The following is an 18,809-nucleotide window of genomic DNA, read 5'->3' as shown; positions in this document are numbered from 1 at the left end:
CGTGGGTTAGTTGCATCTGCTTTTAAAGATCACTGCAACGTTTTTGTAACTTGGTTGGAATAGTTTTACTGAAGGAGTTACCGTGTTTCCTTAATTCGCCACCGCAAAACCATGCAGATTGTCCCGAACGAGTGGAGTTACAAGGATTTGTTTAGCTCTGTAATTGATTTTTCTTTACTGTACCGGTGAAAGCTCAGGAAGCTAAGCAGAAATGAACAGCACAAGGGACTCAAATAGTCTACGAGTGCCTCGTGACCGAGATATTCTTTCTTTCTTTTTTTCTTTCTTTTTTCCTTTCTTTCTTTCTTTCGCTCGTTCTTTCTTCCTCTCTTTGTTTACTTCTTTCTCCTTTATTTATTTCTTTCTTCTCTCTTTTGGTGGCATGATTTTTCATTGTGGTAAAGTGCACAGTCATGGACAAGTCGCGGCCTCCCTGGCGACCACAAAAGCAACCGAGTGCTCAATGCTTCAATCGTCTATTGGATAATACTTGGCCTGTGACGCAGCAATGTTAGAGGTAGCAGCCTCATTTGCCGACTGATGAAAAAGCGAATTTTCGGTGAAATGAAAAAGTTATCGGAAATCCCAGGTTACGTGTGGTGTGATGATATTTGGCTCTCGTGTTCTGGAAAACCTTGAGATATTCAGTGTTTCCTTGCCATGTTCAAAAAGTGTTCCAGGGCCGCCTTAAAAATCCAAATACGTTTTAGCTCTAATCTGCACATCGATTGCATTGTGCTTGAATATTCATATTTCATAAGTAGTCAATTTGAGATGGGTTTGGATGCATTCTGTAGATAAGAAACGTGCATAGTATATTCCTCAACCGAGACGGGAAAAAAGACTCCTCATAGCCCTCGGACAAGCTCTTCTGAAAGATGTCGAGCTGCAGCATGTGTACTCGCTTTTCTGTCTTTTTAGATTTCTAGTCAGTCAAGGCCTTCCTTCTGCGGTGTCTGAAGAGCCTCCAGCTGATGGCTAGGGCTGACGAAAAAGGCACGCCGTGTCCTGAGGTGCATGTGACTGATTTTCTAATCCAGCATTATTCTTACTCTCATTCGCCATCCAGGGTCATTGGCCTCCGAGCCGTTTATCCCTCGACTCGAAGACCTTCCTGGGAGTGGAGACGTTGAAGCTTCGCACTCCGCTAAGTCGTCCCAGCCTCCCGCGCTTCTACCACTACGTCCCCACGGCGCCCGCGAACGATCCGCACAGCGGCATTACAGTTCGCGTGGACGACGACTTCAAGCGAACAAAGTGAGCCCGCGTTTATAGACCAGAGGGATGCACATTATAGAGTAATGGGGAAATATTGCAATACTGATCATTTCTTCGTATTAAAAATGTGGTGGTCTGATTCGCACCAGATAAAGGGTGTCAAGCTGAGTGGTATCTGACTCCTGAGGAATAATAATCCTCACACGGTGTTGCATTGCCTTCAGGTTAAGGCCACGCTTGACCAACAATGATTTGATGTGAAGATGTCAAGGTATATAAAGCCATGAGGATGTCACAAATTTTGATCGGTGATGTTATATATAACGGCACTATTCTGCCATCAGTGGTCTCTTGATATGTTTGAGATTTTCTGAGTGGTCGATGAGAGCGCCAATGTTAACATTTTGAGTTTTCTGAGGCATGTACGCCACTTTACCGCTACGAGTGCTTGCACTGTGAAGGCTTTGCAACACTACAACGGTTTTCTCCGGCATCTTAAGACAACTTGTTATTGGTGGTTGCAGCACTTCATAGAGTAAAACAAACTTGCAGGGAAGTGCTAGGACTACGTGACGCCAGTGGACTTCCGCCTTTCGCACGGAAGTTGCGGAGGGTGAAAAAGGTGCAAGATGAGACACTGCCGATTATCCTGACCTTTGGTGGCCTTGATCCGAGAGATCCCCTCAACTACGCTAACGGCAAGTTACTTTCACAACCGCAAACTGGAATAATTCAATCTTGACCTAAGCTTTATTGGTAGGTGAACTCCAACTGGGCCAATTCAGCAATGGTTTGCTTGCACATTTAATCATCGATCCTAGAATTCCAAGGTACCAAAGTATTAAGCCCTTGGGTAATCGCCCTTTTATCCGAAGCTATGGGAGCTGATGTTATGAGAACACGCTTGAGGCTTACTTATAACTTAGAGTCTTTTTTTTTCGCCGTATTATGGTGTGTCTGTCTGCATGTCTCGGTACGCAGATTTGTAAACAAGGCTATTTCGTTATTCAAATGGCATATATATATATATATATATATATATATATATATATATATATATATATATATATATATATATATATATATATATGTATGTATAGATGTATATATATATATGTATATATATATATATTTATATATATATATGTATATATATATATATATATATATATATATATATATATATATATGTATATATATATATATATATATATATATATATATATATATATATATATATATATATATATATATATATATATATATATATATATATATATTTATATATATATATATATATATATATATATATATATACGAGCATTTCTTGAAGATGTGCGCCTTTTTTTAGATTGCTAGGTGTATATAAAAGTAGTCATAACTCATGCCTAATGCACTTATACTTAGTCTGAGGGAACTACAGAAATGAGCTCTCTCATTTGCCATCATTTTATATAAAGATCTTAAAGGAGAGGCACCAAACAGAGCCGCCAACGTCTTCCTGGATACAGTTTAAGAAACGGATACATATAAATAAACAAACTGCTTTGATCACTTTTTACGTAAAGTTCAGGTAGCAAAAAAGGTTACGCACTTTACATATAACCCGTTAACTCACCGACAAATAACCATGCATAAACAAAAGTTAAGGATATAACACCAGCGTGTTAACTCTCCTTAAGCACTGCTTTATTCTACGGCGTGAACTGACCTGCCACGTACTGACACTCTCTTTCGTGTTGCCCTACTGAACAGGACGCGTAGTCTTGCACTACCACGTGCTCAAGAACCGGTGGGACCTCTGCGGGATGATGCCCGAGCCGCGGAGCTACCACGCCGCCGTGCTCATCGGAAAAACGGTCTACATCACAGGTAAGATGTCACCTCCCATGGCGGCTCTTGAAGTGTGGCAGTAATAGTTGTCATTCTACAGGCCAACATAAAAAATTGGTTCTATCTATGCAGTGCGTGTAGCAAGAGAAATATTTGGACCATCGGTCATTTTTTCGAACCTATCTGTGTGTCAAAGTACAAGAGCCTTGGTGACTACAAGGACTACGTAGCGAAGCCGAAGCCGCTTCGTCAAAATTCACATAGCCGATGAGCCATGAAGACCCCAAACATATTAGATCTTCTTAGTCACCAGTTCCTTGTCATTGGCCGAGAGGTTGAGCAGTGGCACCTCCGGCCCTTACTTGTTCTCCATAAGTGCGAGCGGGCAGCTTTCTTCAAAACCCATACCCGTAATTTGCCAGCAGCGGTGAACATGAAGCAACCTGCTACATAGAAGTTCACATAATGACTCATTTCAACTCTAAAGCATCTTAATTAAGTTTTCTAGAGCCCCAGCATGGACGCATTTAAGCCCAGTATGGACGCATTCCGTACTCACAACATGTCCACAAAAGTTGAGTTCTTCGTAACCACAGCGGCATTTCTGAGGCTTCAACGGTAGGTTTGACCGATTGGATGACCCTTGTGCATGTTGTGCTCATTAAGATGTTCGCAGAATCTGATTGGAAACACGACTACGTCATCTAGGCAGACAAGGCTGCTTTGCCGTATAATTCGTCTAATACAGTGTCAATCATGCGTTGAAACATAGTTGGCGCAAAGGAGAAACCAAGTGGGACCACTAGAAAATGGTAGAGGCCATCTGGCATGACAAATAAACTCCCTACTTCTTAGGGCGCGTTATAGTGCTGCTTTATTATCCTTCTCTCCGGGGCGAGGCTGAAATCCAGGCCTTCGTTCACAAACCTGCAGAAAAATAAAGACATGTGATTATGCTAAAACGTATTAAAGCTCGCGCAGGCTATGTCGTCATAACATTACTAAATATGGATGGCCTAGTGATGTAATTTGCTGTGTCTTCTTCAGGGGTATTAGGTAGGCCTGCTGTGAATTGTTTGAAGATAAGCCGAAAGCTTGCACGTATTTTTCTCTAAGGCGGGTTCGATCCAGAGACACGAAAGTGTGGAGAGCTGGTGGCCTGCAAGACCACGTTCGCCTACGACATCGACACCATGGAGTGGAGTCGTAAGGCCGACATGAAAACTGGCCGAGCGGCGCACGGTGCGGCAGCATTCAAGGACAAGCTTCTCGTGTTCGGCGGTAGAGGTCGCTTCGGAAGGTCAGTCTTAGAACGTAGAATGGGCTTACAGAGTTTCTCGTTATTAGATATTAGAATACCTCGTCCAGCTTTTCAAATCATATTGAGACCTCAACTATGCAGACAAATAGGGGAACGTCGTCTAGCGTTAGTTTAATCAGACACTTGAAATAATCAACGATACTCAGTGAAATTTATCCCCTTCAGTCATTAATTGAATGTGGCAATGCTAAAAATGAGTAAAGACATTTTTGGTTCAAATGAAGCCCAGTGATGAATGTAAGACAATAAAAAAATTTACACCGCTATGCCACTGTCTATACAAAAATACAAGATTGTGTTAAGAAGTAAAACACTTTTAGTAATTTGCTTTGAAGAGAATCTCCAATCTTGTTTTCTATGTCTCGAGCATCTAATTATTGTGAAAATAAAAAGAAGCAATCACTTGTTGCAGACAGACAAAGAAACAATTTGCACTTGCGGCATCATATGCGGGCTCTGGACGTGCACCCTTTCGTCTTGCATGCAGCACTATAGAAAACTGTGAGTTGCGTGGGCCGACGAGTGGTTAAGGCTTTCATACCGGATGACATTACGGAGTCGGAGTTTCATATTGTGCACCCTCCTCGGTGGCTCCCTGGTCTCAGTGGCAGATTGATGGCCCCATTTTTTTGAATGTAGACTTCTCCGAGAAGACTAGAGAGCTCAATGCTGTTCTGAAAAGTCAGCAGGTTCGTCATGTTTCTACGTAAGAAAAAACAATCGGCTTTTAGATTCTGCACGTACTCTTGCCACCTGCTTATGATGGCAATTAAAAGGATATGCGAAATTACACATTCAGGCCACTTGTTTGTTCTATGCCTAATTCGATACAAGGACAGCAAAAAGTCCGTTTTGTCGACTCCGGCCTTGGAGGCATTGTATCTTCGAATTAGCTCAGGACACTATATGTCCGCATGTTTTTTTTTTTTGACAAATCATTCAATTGTCTGACGTTCGAAAGCGACCCTGTTCCCTCAAAAGTTGATACTGCGCGGACAACACCGTTGTCCTGCCAGCGCACAACTGTGACGTCTCCATCTTTCTGGCACTTTTGCATCGAAACTTTCCCGCCCTTCTTGATTTAATTGCTTGTCAGTTTTAAGCATGTAGCCTTTAAGTCTATTTGCCCTAATTATGCCAATGGACAAGATTTCATGTGTTTCCAATTCTAGAGTGAGCCCGATTCGAGCGAAGTATTTGCCAAAGTAACATGTAAAATTCATGGACAATGAGAGGTTTTTAATCAACCACATTACAATGGAGCCCCTAACCCTAGGTGCTTGTGCTGCAGAGATGTGCCGGTGCCTTTCTCCTGATACAGCTCGAAATCATGAGTGTCACCACGAGAGCTGCATCTTATAAACACCTTGACGCCATCCGGATTTGACTTGTTTTTCACGCACTGCTTTGCAGCAATGGGACCAGTAAAAGGCACAACCTGCTTGTATATGCTGTTCTGGTGGTATGATTTGTCACCTGCGCCTCACAGCATCTAAGACCAGCTGCAGTTTTCAACTGTTTTCTGTGGGCAAAGTTGCTGGAATTGACTCTAAGTAACGCAGACCGCCACTGGAATAAACGGTTGACATGCATCGCTCATTCTGATACACTAGGAATTTTTCTAGTGGCCTGCCAATACATCCTGATTCTTGCGAACTTTAGCATGCTAATTATCATGAACATCCCAAAGAATATTTTTACTTTTGCAATTATCCTCCTTATAACTTTCAAAAGGTACGGAAGCTGGCTCAGTCGGCGGAAGGCCATGGCTCAGCATCTTCATAGTCGATTTGAAAAATATGTTTTTGTGACGTGTAATACTAATTCACAAATGTAAATAATGCAACACTAAAAACGAGTATTTCTGAAACTCGACTTCCATCTGTGGACGGTGCTCGAGTTCACATAGCCGCTGTGTTTAGAACAAGCGTGCGTGGCGTCCGAACAACAACAAAGGGCCTAGTTCCGGAAACGCTGGTTGCCACTCGAATTTCTGCCGCACTGTCCTCGAGCCTTACCCTATTTTGGGGATAATTTTGTATATCTGTAACGCAAAAGTCACAATTTCGGCAGCGAGAAAACACTGAGATACCAAAACAAAGCTTGTTTTGTTATCCGTAGCGGCATTTTGTGCACAATTGTGCACACGTGCACGCAACTTCAATTTTCAGACGGCAAAATGGTACCCTAAATCGCCTAAACTGTTCATGTGGGCTTTCTAGCTAAGCAGTCTCATACCGAATGGTAAAAAATGTTTCACTAAGCCACCTAAACACATTTAAAGCTAGTTAGAAATTGAACGCACTGCCTTCACTACAGAATGTACCAGCGTTCATCTTGAAACTCGCGGTATTTTTACTCTGCTTTTTGCTGCCAATGGTAGATGGCGGTACGGGTCAATATCTGAAGGGCTCACAGCCGAGAGCGTAGCGTTTCAGGCGGGAAAAACGAAAAGTTTGGCGGGAAAAAATTTTGAAATTCACGTACACAAACGTGAACACGGTGACTTAAAAGTCTATAATTAGCTACGCTATAGTCGCCAATCTCTACTGTTTGTGAAAATTAGGGACACACGATGCCGACCAGTATCGAAATGGGTAGCTGTCATAATTGAGCGAATTCTAGAAATCAGTTCTTGATAAGTCACGTCACCAAAGAGTTATCATGTCGTTTCGTCATAATACAGCTAAGTTTGAGCATGAAGGAGATATACCATAGCAAACATGGATGTGGCAGGTGGGTAGAAAGAGCAGAAATCTTCAAACTTGTACTTATTGAGCAACTGTAGGGCACAATACGTGTGTCACTTACGGCACACTTACCCCGCCCTCATGACAAAAAAGCGTCACGTGAGCAAAAACAAATATAGTTCAATGCTAAATAAAATCTTTCAATTTACAAATATAGAGCAGTCGTTTACGGAACAGGTGTCGTCTGCCTAAAAACCAAGTTTTCTTTTCAGATTAAGCTACAGATGGCGTGCTTACGCACACCTTGAAACATTTTTCTATAGCACTGGCTTTCCGCTGTAATAATCCCCATGGCTGGATGGACAGTACTCTGTAAATAAATAAAACAATATTCTCAAGTGTCAACCAATAACGACTACGGCCCAAAATGACAAAACCGTCAGACACTAGTACATCTATAAGTCAAAATTTTGATGGGATAGTTAGACACATGAAAGACAGAATATGGGAACAGAAAGTGCTCTGATATTTCTATGTAAAGCAAAACGTCAGAGACGCGGTGAAGATATATATTGGATAGCAATGATGGAAAGAAAGCATGCAGTGGGAAACCATTCAAAGGGCTAAAATAAAGTAAACAAGAGGACACTTTACGATCATTCAAGGGGACGTGCTTTGATGTTTGAAAGGAGATCGGTTTACTTAGTACGCATAGTTATAAAGCAGGATTCAGTGTAATTGAGAAATGTGCATCCACGGGAAAGGTAAGGAAAAGGTGGAGCTTGCATAATTGAATGAAGACTTATACTTGGCTAAGCTCATTGCCGCACATAGCGAGGGGGCTCCAGCCAACTACTTGAATGTGGACTAGAAAATAGGCGACACACGGCTTGAATAACAACTGAACCAGTCGTTAGTCAAGAGATGTGTCCTATGTTTTTTTTTTCTCTTTTCATCCAAATAGTTGCCTGAAGCCCCCTCGGTATGAATGAAGACACCACCCGGATTAGTGTTAGGGCATCGCCTACTTGAACGATTCGTTTTTAAAGAAAACATTGGAGATGTGAGCGAGTTGGCGCTCGAGATGAACTATGAGTGAGAAATTGGCTGCGGCAAACGAGGAAGATGAGCAAACAACGCAGGTGAACTAACTTTATTCTTTGTTAGGACTCGGGGAAGTTGACTAGTAAATATATAGGACGAGATCCTTCATTCCCATTGAATGCCTGGGCCGTCACGTAATAATAATAATAATGATGATAATAATAATAATAATAATAATAATAATAATAATAATAATAATAATAATAATAATAATAATAATGTTATTATTATTATTATTATTATTATTATTATTATTATTATTATTATTATTATTATTATTATTATTATTATTATTATTATTATTATTATTATTATTATTATTATTATTATTATTATTATTATTATTATTATTATTATTATTATTGAGCGTTGCAGAGTGTAGGTCACCGCTCCATTATAAAGGGGATGCTCTTTTGTTCACCCAACCATGGTAATCGAAAACTCGCATAGTCTCTTGCGCACTGAACTAGGGTTACTCGAAGGCGTAAATCACATTTTTTTCCCTTGGCTGTCGAGTGCATTATTCACCCAGCCATCGAAAATCTTTTGCGTCTACCCGTTTTTTGGCACAAGTGAATTAAAGCAGTTCCGGGTGTTAAAACAGATTTTTTGGTGTATTTAAAGATGTCACCCTCGGTGATGTTGCGTCAGTGGTAGACTTGTTTCGCTGATCGATGACGACTAAAATGTGAAAATATCCCTACGTCCGATAAGGAAATGCTATTACCACCACATTACCACACGCTGTCCCTAAATTCCGAAAATACCCTGCGAGTGGGCTGATTGTAATACGTCGTTTCTTTTACGTTGAAACAATACTCGCACGCAATCACTGACGCACTTATCGAGCTAACCTATCTATACGAGTGCAAGAATATTCATACCTTGAGCTTCTGGTCAGCGTTCATTCGTTTGTTCGTTCATTCATTCATTCGTGAGCAATGCAGTTTACAGAAATTTTTGTCTGGAATGGGGCACGAGCATCAGTAAATGGATACTTAGCCACACCTCTCGTCCATTTCATCTTGATGAAATTTAGGTCGCGCAATTTATAACTTCACTTTGACAGACTCATTCATTCATTCATTCATTCATTCATTCATTCATTGCATTCGCGTTCCGCGGGAGGGCTGGTCATCGTCACCATCTTTTACCTGCGTTCCTTTGACGAGGTGCTGTCCCTACTCGCATGCCTTCAGCTTCTCGTCAACATAGAATTTAGGTTAGGTTAGATTAGGATGTTGTAGGCGGCCGGAGGATCTAGTCATGCATAATTTGTAGGCAATTGCCCCAACCGGTTTCCTTTTCGCTAATTGTATCTAATGTTCTTTGTTTTTTAACTATGCACGAGCAGGCTCTCACAAGAAAACCGCGAAAAGCGCGATGTAAGCGCCTGCATAATCCGGTGGCCTCTGTTATATTCCACATGCAGCATTGTGCCGGTACTCGTTGCATCTTACCCCAAACATAATTGTCGCTTACATCGGTCACATGCGAGGTCTGTAGCGTTCGAAAATTTCAAAAGAAGTCACGACACCTGATTTCTAAAGATCGAGTGACCACGCGGAAACACAATATCAGTCACGCTGTCCCATGGTGAGCTTAAGAGTTGCAGTTCTTATATTGTTTTATATCACCATTTTTCTTGCACTTCGGGCACAATGACGTCGCGGAGAGTCTGATCTTGTGGAGCCATGCTTATGTACGCGCTGATCCCGTTCGGATGCGATGAAGCAAGCAGGCCTCTTTTCTTGATAGCCCTTTTGTCACGCATAGCTGATGATGTGTGAGCCATAACGAGTGAAAATGCTTATTGGCAGCTTCTCGTAAAGTACGCAGACAGTCTTTGGGAGCCTTACGTTGGTGTAAGCTCCGGAGCACTCCGGGCAAGTCTGTCAGCCAGCTCAATACCCACTATACGTACCTGTGATACAATCCATTGAAACTTAGTGTTTATAACAATGCCATGCAGCTCTTTAAGGATTCGCAGTGATCATTTGAGTGCATCGATTCAAAACCGATTCATGTTTTAGCCGCTGCAAAGCGGGCTTACTGTCCGAAAGCAGCACAACTTGCTTCTGCCTACAAAACTTCAGTTTCTTTAGGGCTGCCTGAATTGCCACGCGTTCACACGCTGTAGATGAAACACCGCACTCGAGTCGTGCTGCCCAGGATGCCTTTAGAGACAGGATCACACACGCTGCAGCGCTTGCTCCACGCCGATGCATCAGCGAAAACTTTCAAATGATTGGCGTAGCTTTCTTCACTGTATTCAAGTCCCAAAGAACGCACATATGTTGTGGGTGTGAAACGCTTGCTGTGCATCCATGAAATCGTCACCTGACCGTCGACATACTCATGTGACCAAGGTGGGTCGTGCCCAAGTTCTCTGAGCTTGGGGAAATCAATGCGAAAGTGATGAAGGGTGTTGAGGGCCACGAAAGCTCGCGATTCCAATGCGTCGCCGAAGGCGGCTGAGTGTAGTGCTCGTGCTGGGCTCGATTCGCCAAGTCCGCGAAGCTGTGTCAGCAGTCGTTGAGAAGCGAGAAGACGTAACGGCGGAAGACGAGCTTCATGAAGCACCTATATGCTCGCTGTAAAGTTTGGCACTCCCAAAGTTACTCTGAGTCCTTAACAATTAAGTGTTTTCAGCCGTTCGTACTGTGACTGACTTGTAGAGATCAGAGGCAATTGGGAAAGCACACGATTGACAATTACTGCCGCGTGTAACTTTATCATTGATGTTGGGTGGCTCCCCCAGCTTGTTCCTGTCATCCTTCGAAGAATGCTTACACGGGTTGAAAGCGTTGACATCGTGATCTCTACTGCACGTCGAAAATTCATCCTGGTGTCTAGTGTGACTCTAAGGAATCTCATGTACTTAACTTGCCTCATTGATATATCAGGAAGTAATGATTTCATCCTCGTTTTTCGTATTCACATACCTGGGAATGGCATTCGTCGAGACTTTTCAGCTGATATTGTTAGTCTAATAGATACACGATAGGTTTGTGCATAGGGTATAACCATTTGCCCAATCATTTCCAATCGCTTATGCTGTATACAGACATCCAGATGCATATGTCGTTGGCATAGAATTTCAGTACTATTTAGAGCACGTACATCTATGTTCACAGTAGCGCGTGCTGAATGAACATCCCTATTATCCCGTAGAGCCGTGGCATCGACGGAAGAGTACGACCCGTCGTCTGACACCTGGCGAGAGTGCACGCCTCTAGACGTGCCTCGAATGGCTGTCGGCTGCGCCACGGTCGCTGATGTCATCTACGTGGTTGGCGGCATGGTACCCGAGGAGGACGATCTGTACCGTGCCGTGGACAGGGTCGACATTTATGACCCGAAGACACACACGTGAGTTCACACCGTAGTTAGTCAGAATTGATGAAGCGATTTTTTTAGGGGCCAAACACGACACACTATATAAGTAGTACTGAACGCCAAGTCTGGTTCTGGAGGCGTGGTGTGGTTAATCTCATCGAACAGTTTAGCTCACTTATTTTTTCACCGGTCATCAGTACCTCGTTACACGTGGGCACCAAAGTACCGACTGTTTCGAACTTGCATCATATTCCTATGATACTATCTATTTTAGCATTATTGAATTGTAATCAAATAAGCTGCAGAAAATGCTGTTTAATCCTCGGCGGTGTACACGGGAAGTATAAATCAATTTGCTTGTGATAGTGAATAGTAATGGTTCAATAGGGTGTTATTGAGCTCGAGTGATGAGTGTAATACATGATTTTGAGCGTTTTTCAAACATCACAACATTTTGACGATGAAAATAGAGAACAGCGCTCTTACAAAAAGGGTGAAAGAACTACTAGAAGGCTCAGCGCCACGTGTGACTGTTCTTTCGTTCTTCATCCGCGTAAAAGCGCAGTTGTATATTTTCATGGTGGAACTTTACTAACTCGCCCGATTTCCCCGTCATCTGCAGTTACGAGAGTATTTTCACGATAATAAATAAAACAGTTATAGAGTAACTATAAACGAAAATTTTCACAACACTTCATATATCGAACACTGAGCCGCGTTTAACATCCCACGAAATTGGCCTTCCCTCCAAAGAGAATAAGGACTTTTTCCTGAAGGGGCTTCTCGCGTATGCACTTTAGAGCACGCGGCTGTAGTAGCAGAGCACTGCGCTGAGTGGCTAGAAACTTGTGCTTCTCGTGAAATTGTCCCATGGTTGCTTGTTTGTTACTGCGCCCGTTTGCCTATTTCGAGCGCTTGCCATGACTGAGTGAGTGAAACAACTTTATTCACAATCCGGCATAAAGTGGGAAGGGGTAGGGGGATTAAAGCGAGACACTAGCGTGCTCGGACGTCCCGGAGCAGCAACCTACTCGCGTCAAACCCGTGGGGGCGCCGCTTTCGGCCGCTGGCGTTCCAGGATGCTAAGCACGTGCTGGACCACGTCTCTTTCATTGCCTGGCTCTCGGCTGATGATTTTGCTGCTTATGGCAGTTGGCATTACTTCTTGGTTACCCGGCGGTGGTGCACAGTCCCAAAGGAGGTGTCTCTGGGTGGCTCGCACCTTCTTGCAGTGTTGGCATACATCAGTGGTGTAAACCTCCGGGCAAACGTGCTTTGCCCAGACGGGGGTCCATATTGCTTGTACTTGCAGCTGCCATAGTGTGGCAGCTTCTCTGCGTTGTAGGTCTCGGTGAGGCGGTGGGTAGAGGCGTCTGCTCGTTCTGTACCACTGCAGAACGTCGGCGTAGGTTGTGATAAAACACTCTCCGTCTTCGGCATTGGGTTGTTGCGGCTCCGAGGAATGCGTTGACAGAGACCCGCGGCTAGTTAGCGCGTGTGCCTCCGTATCTGCCTCCTCGTACTACGTGGACTACGTGGTCTGCGCGTACTACGTGGACGTGGCGAAGTATCCCCACCAGCCAAACACGTACGCAGCAGCAGTCATCGCAGCAGACACTGGAGTACTCACAACGTCGGGAAGCATACGGTGCAAGTCACCCACGCAAGCCGAGGAGTTTGCAATCGCACTGGCACTAGCGATCCCGGATTGCCGCACGGTTCTCAGCGACTCGAAGACGGCAATAGCCAACTTTGCTACAAACAACGTCCATGGAACCACTGCGAGAGTATGTTCAACTATAGCAAGACCGGAAACCAACATTACCGTCAAGTGGTTCCCTGCGCACGCCGGGGAGCTGGACGCGGGCCCGAAGCGCCTGCCATCCAAATCTCCACCAAAGTCTTGTGAAAGGGAAGATCCTGTGTTTAACCAGCAAGTGTAAGACAATCAGCACAGCTGAACGTGGATAAAAAATGCCGCGTCGCTGCTGCGCACAGCATTTCAAGAAGTTCACTCAGTGCAACTCAGACAGAATTTGCCGCAGTCGAACTCCAGGTTTTCTGCACCCGAACGAGTACGCACAGCTATGCATGAAGAAGCTGAGGCATTACTAACGTCCTTGCCGTGTTTTAATATGGCTAACGTCTTCAATACTACATAAAACGCGGTAATTCACCACGGCTCTTGGCAGTGTTTGGTGGTGTCAAAAAGAGTTCTGCAAATTACCACAGCACGATGACGTCATCATGATAGTGCATACCAACAAATTATATATGTTTCGTCATTGAGACGTCACACGAAAGTTTCATCACCAGACATCATTCCTTGGTCAAAAGGGGGCTGATCGCGAAGGAAGTGCAAAATCATCTGAGGCGCCGAAAGTTTCCATTGTCTTCGATTCCCGAGAAAGTAAGTAAACTATACCTTGGGTGAAAGAATTGATTGAAGGGGCGCTGCGTATGTTCAATACTTCAATTACTGGAAAGAAGCAGCAGAAAACGGCTTTCACTTTTCATTTCAGCGGTATGCATAACGGACCCTCCGAGGTTCTTTCCAGTCCAAATTTATTGGCGTGTGACGCTATGATGAATGGGAGACGTGGCCTGGCTCATACGCCATGTTTATTCCATTCTCATTTCTCCCTTCTCAGCTTCTACTTCTAACTCATAACCATATCTACCTTCTTACGTTACAGGATTCCCCCTCCCCTCGAAAGAATGCGCGTGTTGTATAATACAATGCATAATGAATGGGCAGTACTAGAACGCAAAAAAACAACATCGAAATGGACCGTATTTGTACATTACATTGAAGTTCCCTAAGATCGCACATATTCTTCACAAGAGAGGGCAGCGATTCGGGGTTATGAAGTACAGCTCCGGTGGACGAGGCTGGCTGTTATGCTCTGGACAACATAAACATGCTTTGAGCGTGGAAACAGATGAAAATACAGCCGGTATTCTTGCAAAGAACGAACGAGGCTGAAACGCTTTGCAAGATTGAATGTTTTGTAGGCGTCCCATTTTTGTCGTGGGTCATACAAACGCCGTGCATGCAATTTGCGCGCCCGTTGATCGTCGCTCATTAGGCGCTGCCTGTGTTCCTGCAGAGCACAAGCGGTTGTTTTGTGGCTTTTGGGGAGTTTTCTATGGTGATGACGCAGATGTTCTGACCGAAGGCGCAGTCTTGAACGCTGGTACGGAAAATTTTCTTAGCTTTTCTTTCTGCGAAGATAGCTCAGATGCGTAATCAGTCTTTGTTTAGTGTATATTGATCACGACACCCTTCAGGCCGCAAGTATCCCTGCGATGTAGTTTTAGTTGCTCGTTGCCGACGTTGGTGTGGGCGTTTTACCTGTTGGCGTTCCTCTTGTTGCTTTTGTTGGCACTGCTGATGTTGCACTGTCTGACGAGGTGGACTTCCTTTGGAACCCTGATCTCGCTTTTCTTTGTAGGTTGACATGACCAGCAAATAGTTGATACTTGTTAAGGTGTTGCGATTTGTGTCAGGCAATGAAGATAGTGCACCAGAATTGGCAGCAAAATCTGCTGAGGTTCTTGCAACGCCATTCTTGATGGATGTTTTTGGTACAGGGCAGTGCCTGAGAGTTTATCCTTTCGAGCCTCCTGCGTGAGTTGGGCTCTCAGGGGGCTGGGAACTCGACGGCGACACTGCGAAAGGATCGGTTTGGTCATATTTTAATTGGGAATGACTGCCTATCTGTGGAACGAACGATGCGAGTTCTTCTGGCGCATGAAACTGAACTGTAGGTGACGCGCTTGACTGAGTTTGCTCGGAGCTTCTCCGCTCTATTCCGACCATAGTGAACGCGTGAGATGCGAGGTGGGCACTGTGAGCGACCGAATATCCACGCGACGGAAAAGCAGGAGGTTGGTCAATGCGTGAAGGCTCCTTTCAACTGTGACGACCGAGTGCGGATTTCTGTGGATGGTGGGTTACAAGCAAGTCTTCGGCGTAGTCGTCATAGTATTCTTTAAACCAAATGATCACCTCTTGTTTTATCTGTTCCCATGACTCGTCGTTTTGAAATATATGGGTGAGGTAGAATTTGGAGGCCTCACCGGAGATGTAGTCGGTAAATTTGGCGACCATCTCCCGTTCGGACCATGGTGCAGCGGTTGCGTGGAGCTTGAACAGGTCGAACCAGTTCTGTACAGGTCCATCGACCGCTGCTCCAGTGTACTTGGGTATGGGAAGGTCGGTCGATGATTCTGTCATTGTGCTGGTCGCTGTGCGCGGCCAGGAGATCATTCCGTAGTCGTTGTATGGTCAGGGCGTCTTGTGGAGAACTGCGTCGGTGATGAGACACTGATGAAGTGGCTGGGAGGTCTTCATCCTGTCCACTCGTGTAACGCTATGATGGATGGGAGACGTGGCCTGGCTTATACGCCTTGTTTATTCCATTCTCACTTCTTCCTTCTCAGCTTCTACTTCTAACTCCTAACCATCGCTACCTTCTTACGTTACATATATATATAAATATATTAATATATATATATATATATATATATATATATATATATATATATATATATATATATATATATATATATATATATATATATATATATATATATATAGTCCAGTAGATCCTCCGTGAGCGGTCACAACGTGGTTTAATTCGACGTTTCGGCCTAGAGTCTGGCCTTCATCAGGATTAAAGGTACAGTTTGTTGGCGCTCAGCTTTATACAATCTCAAATCAGAGGGAAAGGAAAAAGGAAAAGACAGAAAAAAGAAAAAAAGAAAAAAGAATATAAGGTGGACTATCCTCGGGCGCTCCCCTTCCACTCTTCCTTCCACTTCCCCCTTCATCTCTCTCCTCTTTCTCCCCAGTGCCTCCTGGCACTGGCGGTTCGGTGTAGGGCAAAAAAGAGCTTTTTTAGGAAGTTCTAAGCATTTAACTACTCGTAGCCCTGTCAACATTTCATCGAAGAAAAAGGGGTACATGTATTGCGGCAGAGGCTGGTAAGTGGGCATTTTAGGAAGTTTTAAGCCTTTAACTACTCGGCGCCCTGTCAACATTTCGTCGTAGAAAGAGGGGTGCCGCGTAGTGCGGCAGAGGCTGGTAAGCGGGCGCAATACGAATTCCTTGCCCGCTTCTGGATTACGCGTGCAGTGGGGGCCTCCCGACTGTGCACAGGGTTGCTGTTGGGCATGTCATGCATGGCACAATTGATTGGGTAGTAAAATAAAACAGAAAACAGACGACAGCTGCACTTAGGAAGAGTAGTTACACTTGGAATTGTTTTGAGTTGTCCAGTGCCCTTCACAGCTGCAGCGCCGTGAACTCAGTTACTATTTTCATTATTGCCGCTATTGTTTTCTAATGCTTTAATTGCTGCAAGTGTACCAGGATTCTCATTTTTTCCTCTAACGAGGGTCTTAAATCAGTGGATAAGGTATGACTCACGTTGTTCACGTTCTCGATTTGATTTAAATCCCGTCTCTAAGAGCGTTACTGACAGTTTTTCGATAGCATGGTCGGGAAGATTGAGATGTTTTGATAGAGGTAGGCTTGGGGCTGATTTCACATGGGCTCTGTGATTATTGAACGAATCCTAAATGGTGTTTCTGTTTGTCCGATGTACTGCATGGCACACACGTTGCATTCGAGTAGGTATACCACATTAGAGGAATCGCATGTTAGGTTTCCTCGTATGTTAATCGAAAACTTGGATTGTGTGCTGGTTGCTTTGTGTGTTTCTCGCATCGCCTTACATACAAGACATCGTGGCTTTAAACAAGGTCGGCATGAACTATTGGGGGGTGATGCGTTAGTTTGAGAGTGGACAAGTGTGTCTTTGAGGTTACGTGGTCGTCGGTAAACAACGCCTGGAGCGGATGGGAATGCCCGTTTCAGACGTTCACTTTGTTCCAGAATGTTGTAATGTCGTTTAAGGATTTTGTTTACGTTGGGGAAGTTTGTGCTGTAAGTCAAGCAGAGGTTTGTTCGTTGTGGGTCTTCTTGCGGTGGTCGCTTCATAAGTAAGTCTTCACGCTTTAGTTTTTTCGCTTTTTGAACGGCGTCATTAATTACATGTGGGGGGTGTTTTCGTTTTTCGAGCATAAGTTTCAGTCTCTGTGAGCTCAGGTCAAAGTCATCGTCTCTAGAGCAGATTCGCTTAAACCGGTGAGCCTGGCTGTATGGAATACTGTTTTTACAGTGGCGTGAGTGATCGCTTTGGTAATGGAGGTATTGTTGTCGACCCGTTGATTTGCGATATAGGGTTGTAGAGAGCTTCTCTTCTTCTATCGTTATGGTAGCATCAAGAAAATTTACGGTTACTTGCGAGTATGTGTGTGTGAAGTGTATGTTTGGATGTACAGCTTTGTAAGTGTCGATAAAGCTGAGAAGTTCGTCATCGCTGTGGGTCCAAATAAGAAAGATGTCGTCCATGTATCTTCTGTATAACATTGGTTTCAAGGAACTTTGTGCAAGAAACTCAGATTCTAGCTTTCCCATAAATATGTTGGCATAATTAGGTGCCATTTTGGTGCCCATAGCGGTCCCGCTGATTTGTCGAAAATACTCTTGGTTAAACTCAAATGAATTTATTTCGAGGACCATCCTCGTCAAAGTTGCGATGGCAGAGAAATCTGGGGCGTTGATTGTCTATGGTTTGTGTACACGTTTTGTAATGCAGCTATGCCGTCATCGTGAGGAATATTTGTATACAATGAAGAGACATCAAGAGCAACCAAGTACGAGTTTTTCGGCACACACAGATCTGCAATGTCTCGAAGAAAATGTATGGTGTCTTTTATATACGACACGAGGGTGCATGGAATGTGGCTTAGTAGTTTGTCCACGTACCCTGATATGGGTTTGGTTATTGTACCCATGCCTGATATGATTGGTCGACTTATGAATTTTTGGGAGGATGTAGAAGCGACCTGGACGAGGGTATTCTGCTCGCATCAGTTTGTGGTCAGTGTTGGTTATCTTTTCTGCATCCAACAGTTTCTTTAGTTCTGTTGATACAATGCGTTTGTATTCGTCTGTCGGATCACCTGGGAGGCATTCGTAAAATCTTGAGTCTTCTAGTTGGCGGTATGCTTCTTGTAAGTAGTTGGTTGTATTAAGGACTACAATTGCTCCTCATTTGTCAGCGGGTTTTATTGTTATGTCTCTCCTAGATGCCAAATTTCTCATACTTATTTTTTCAGATTTTGTCAAGTTTTCTCGGTTTCCTTTCTGTCTGTGGTATTCGTGTACTATATCTTTCTGTACTGCGGTAATATAAAGGTCCAAGCACTTGTCTCGATTACTGTTCGTTGTC

At 43.8% G+C, this 18,809-nt stretch overlaps 1 protein-coding gene across 1 annotated transcript in view; it reads left to right on the top strand.

The window, feature by feature from the left end:
- Positions 1 to 18,809, top strand: part of LOC119160722 (alpha-scruin-like) — a 51,514-nt gene that overhangs the window by 15,378 nt on the left and 17,327 nt on the right. Inside the window, exons 9-13 of the mRNA XM_075886724.1 lie at positions 1,070 to 1,257; positions 1,771 to 1,916; positions 2,974 to 3,090; positions 4,168 to 4,351; positions 11,341 to 11,538. Coding sequence (XP_075742839.1) covers positions 1,070 to 1,257; positions 1,771 to 1,916; positions 2,974 to 3,090; positions 4,168 to 4,351; positions 11,341 to 11,538 — 833 coding nt within the window. The remainder of the gene's footprint in view (positions 1 to 1,069; positions 1,258 to 1,770; positions 1,917 to 2,973; positions 3,091 to 4,167; positions 4,352 to 11,340; positions 11,539 to 18,809) is intronic.

This window comes from Rhipicephalus microplus, chromosome 2 (assembly GCF_043290135.1).
Source record: "Rhipicephalus microplus isolate Deutch F79 chromosome 2, USDA_Rmic, whole genome shotgun sequence".
Taxonomy (NCBI): Eukaryota; Metazoa; Arthropoda; class Arachnida; order Ixodida; family Ixodidae; genus Rhipicephalus; species Rhipicephalus microplus.
Note: the sequence above shows the minus strand (reverse complement) of the source record. Positions and strands in the feature narration are given on the sequence as shown.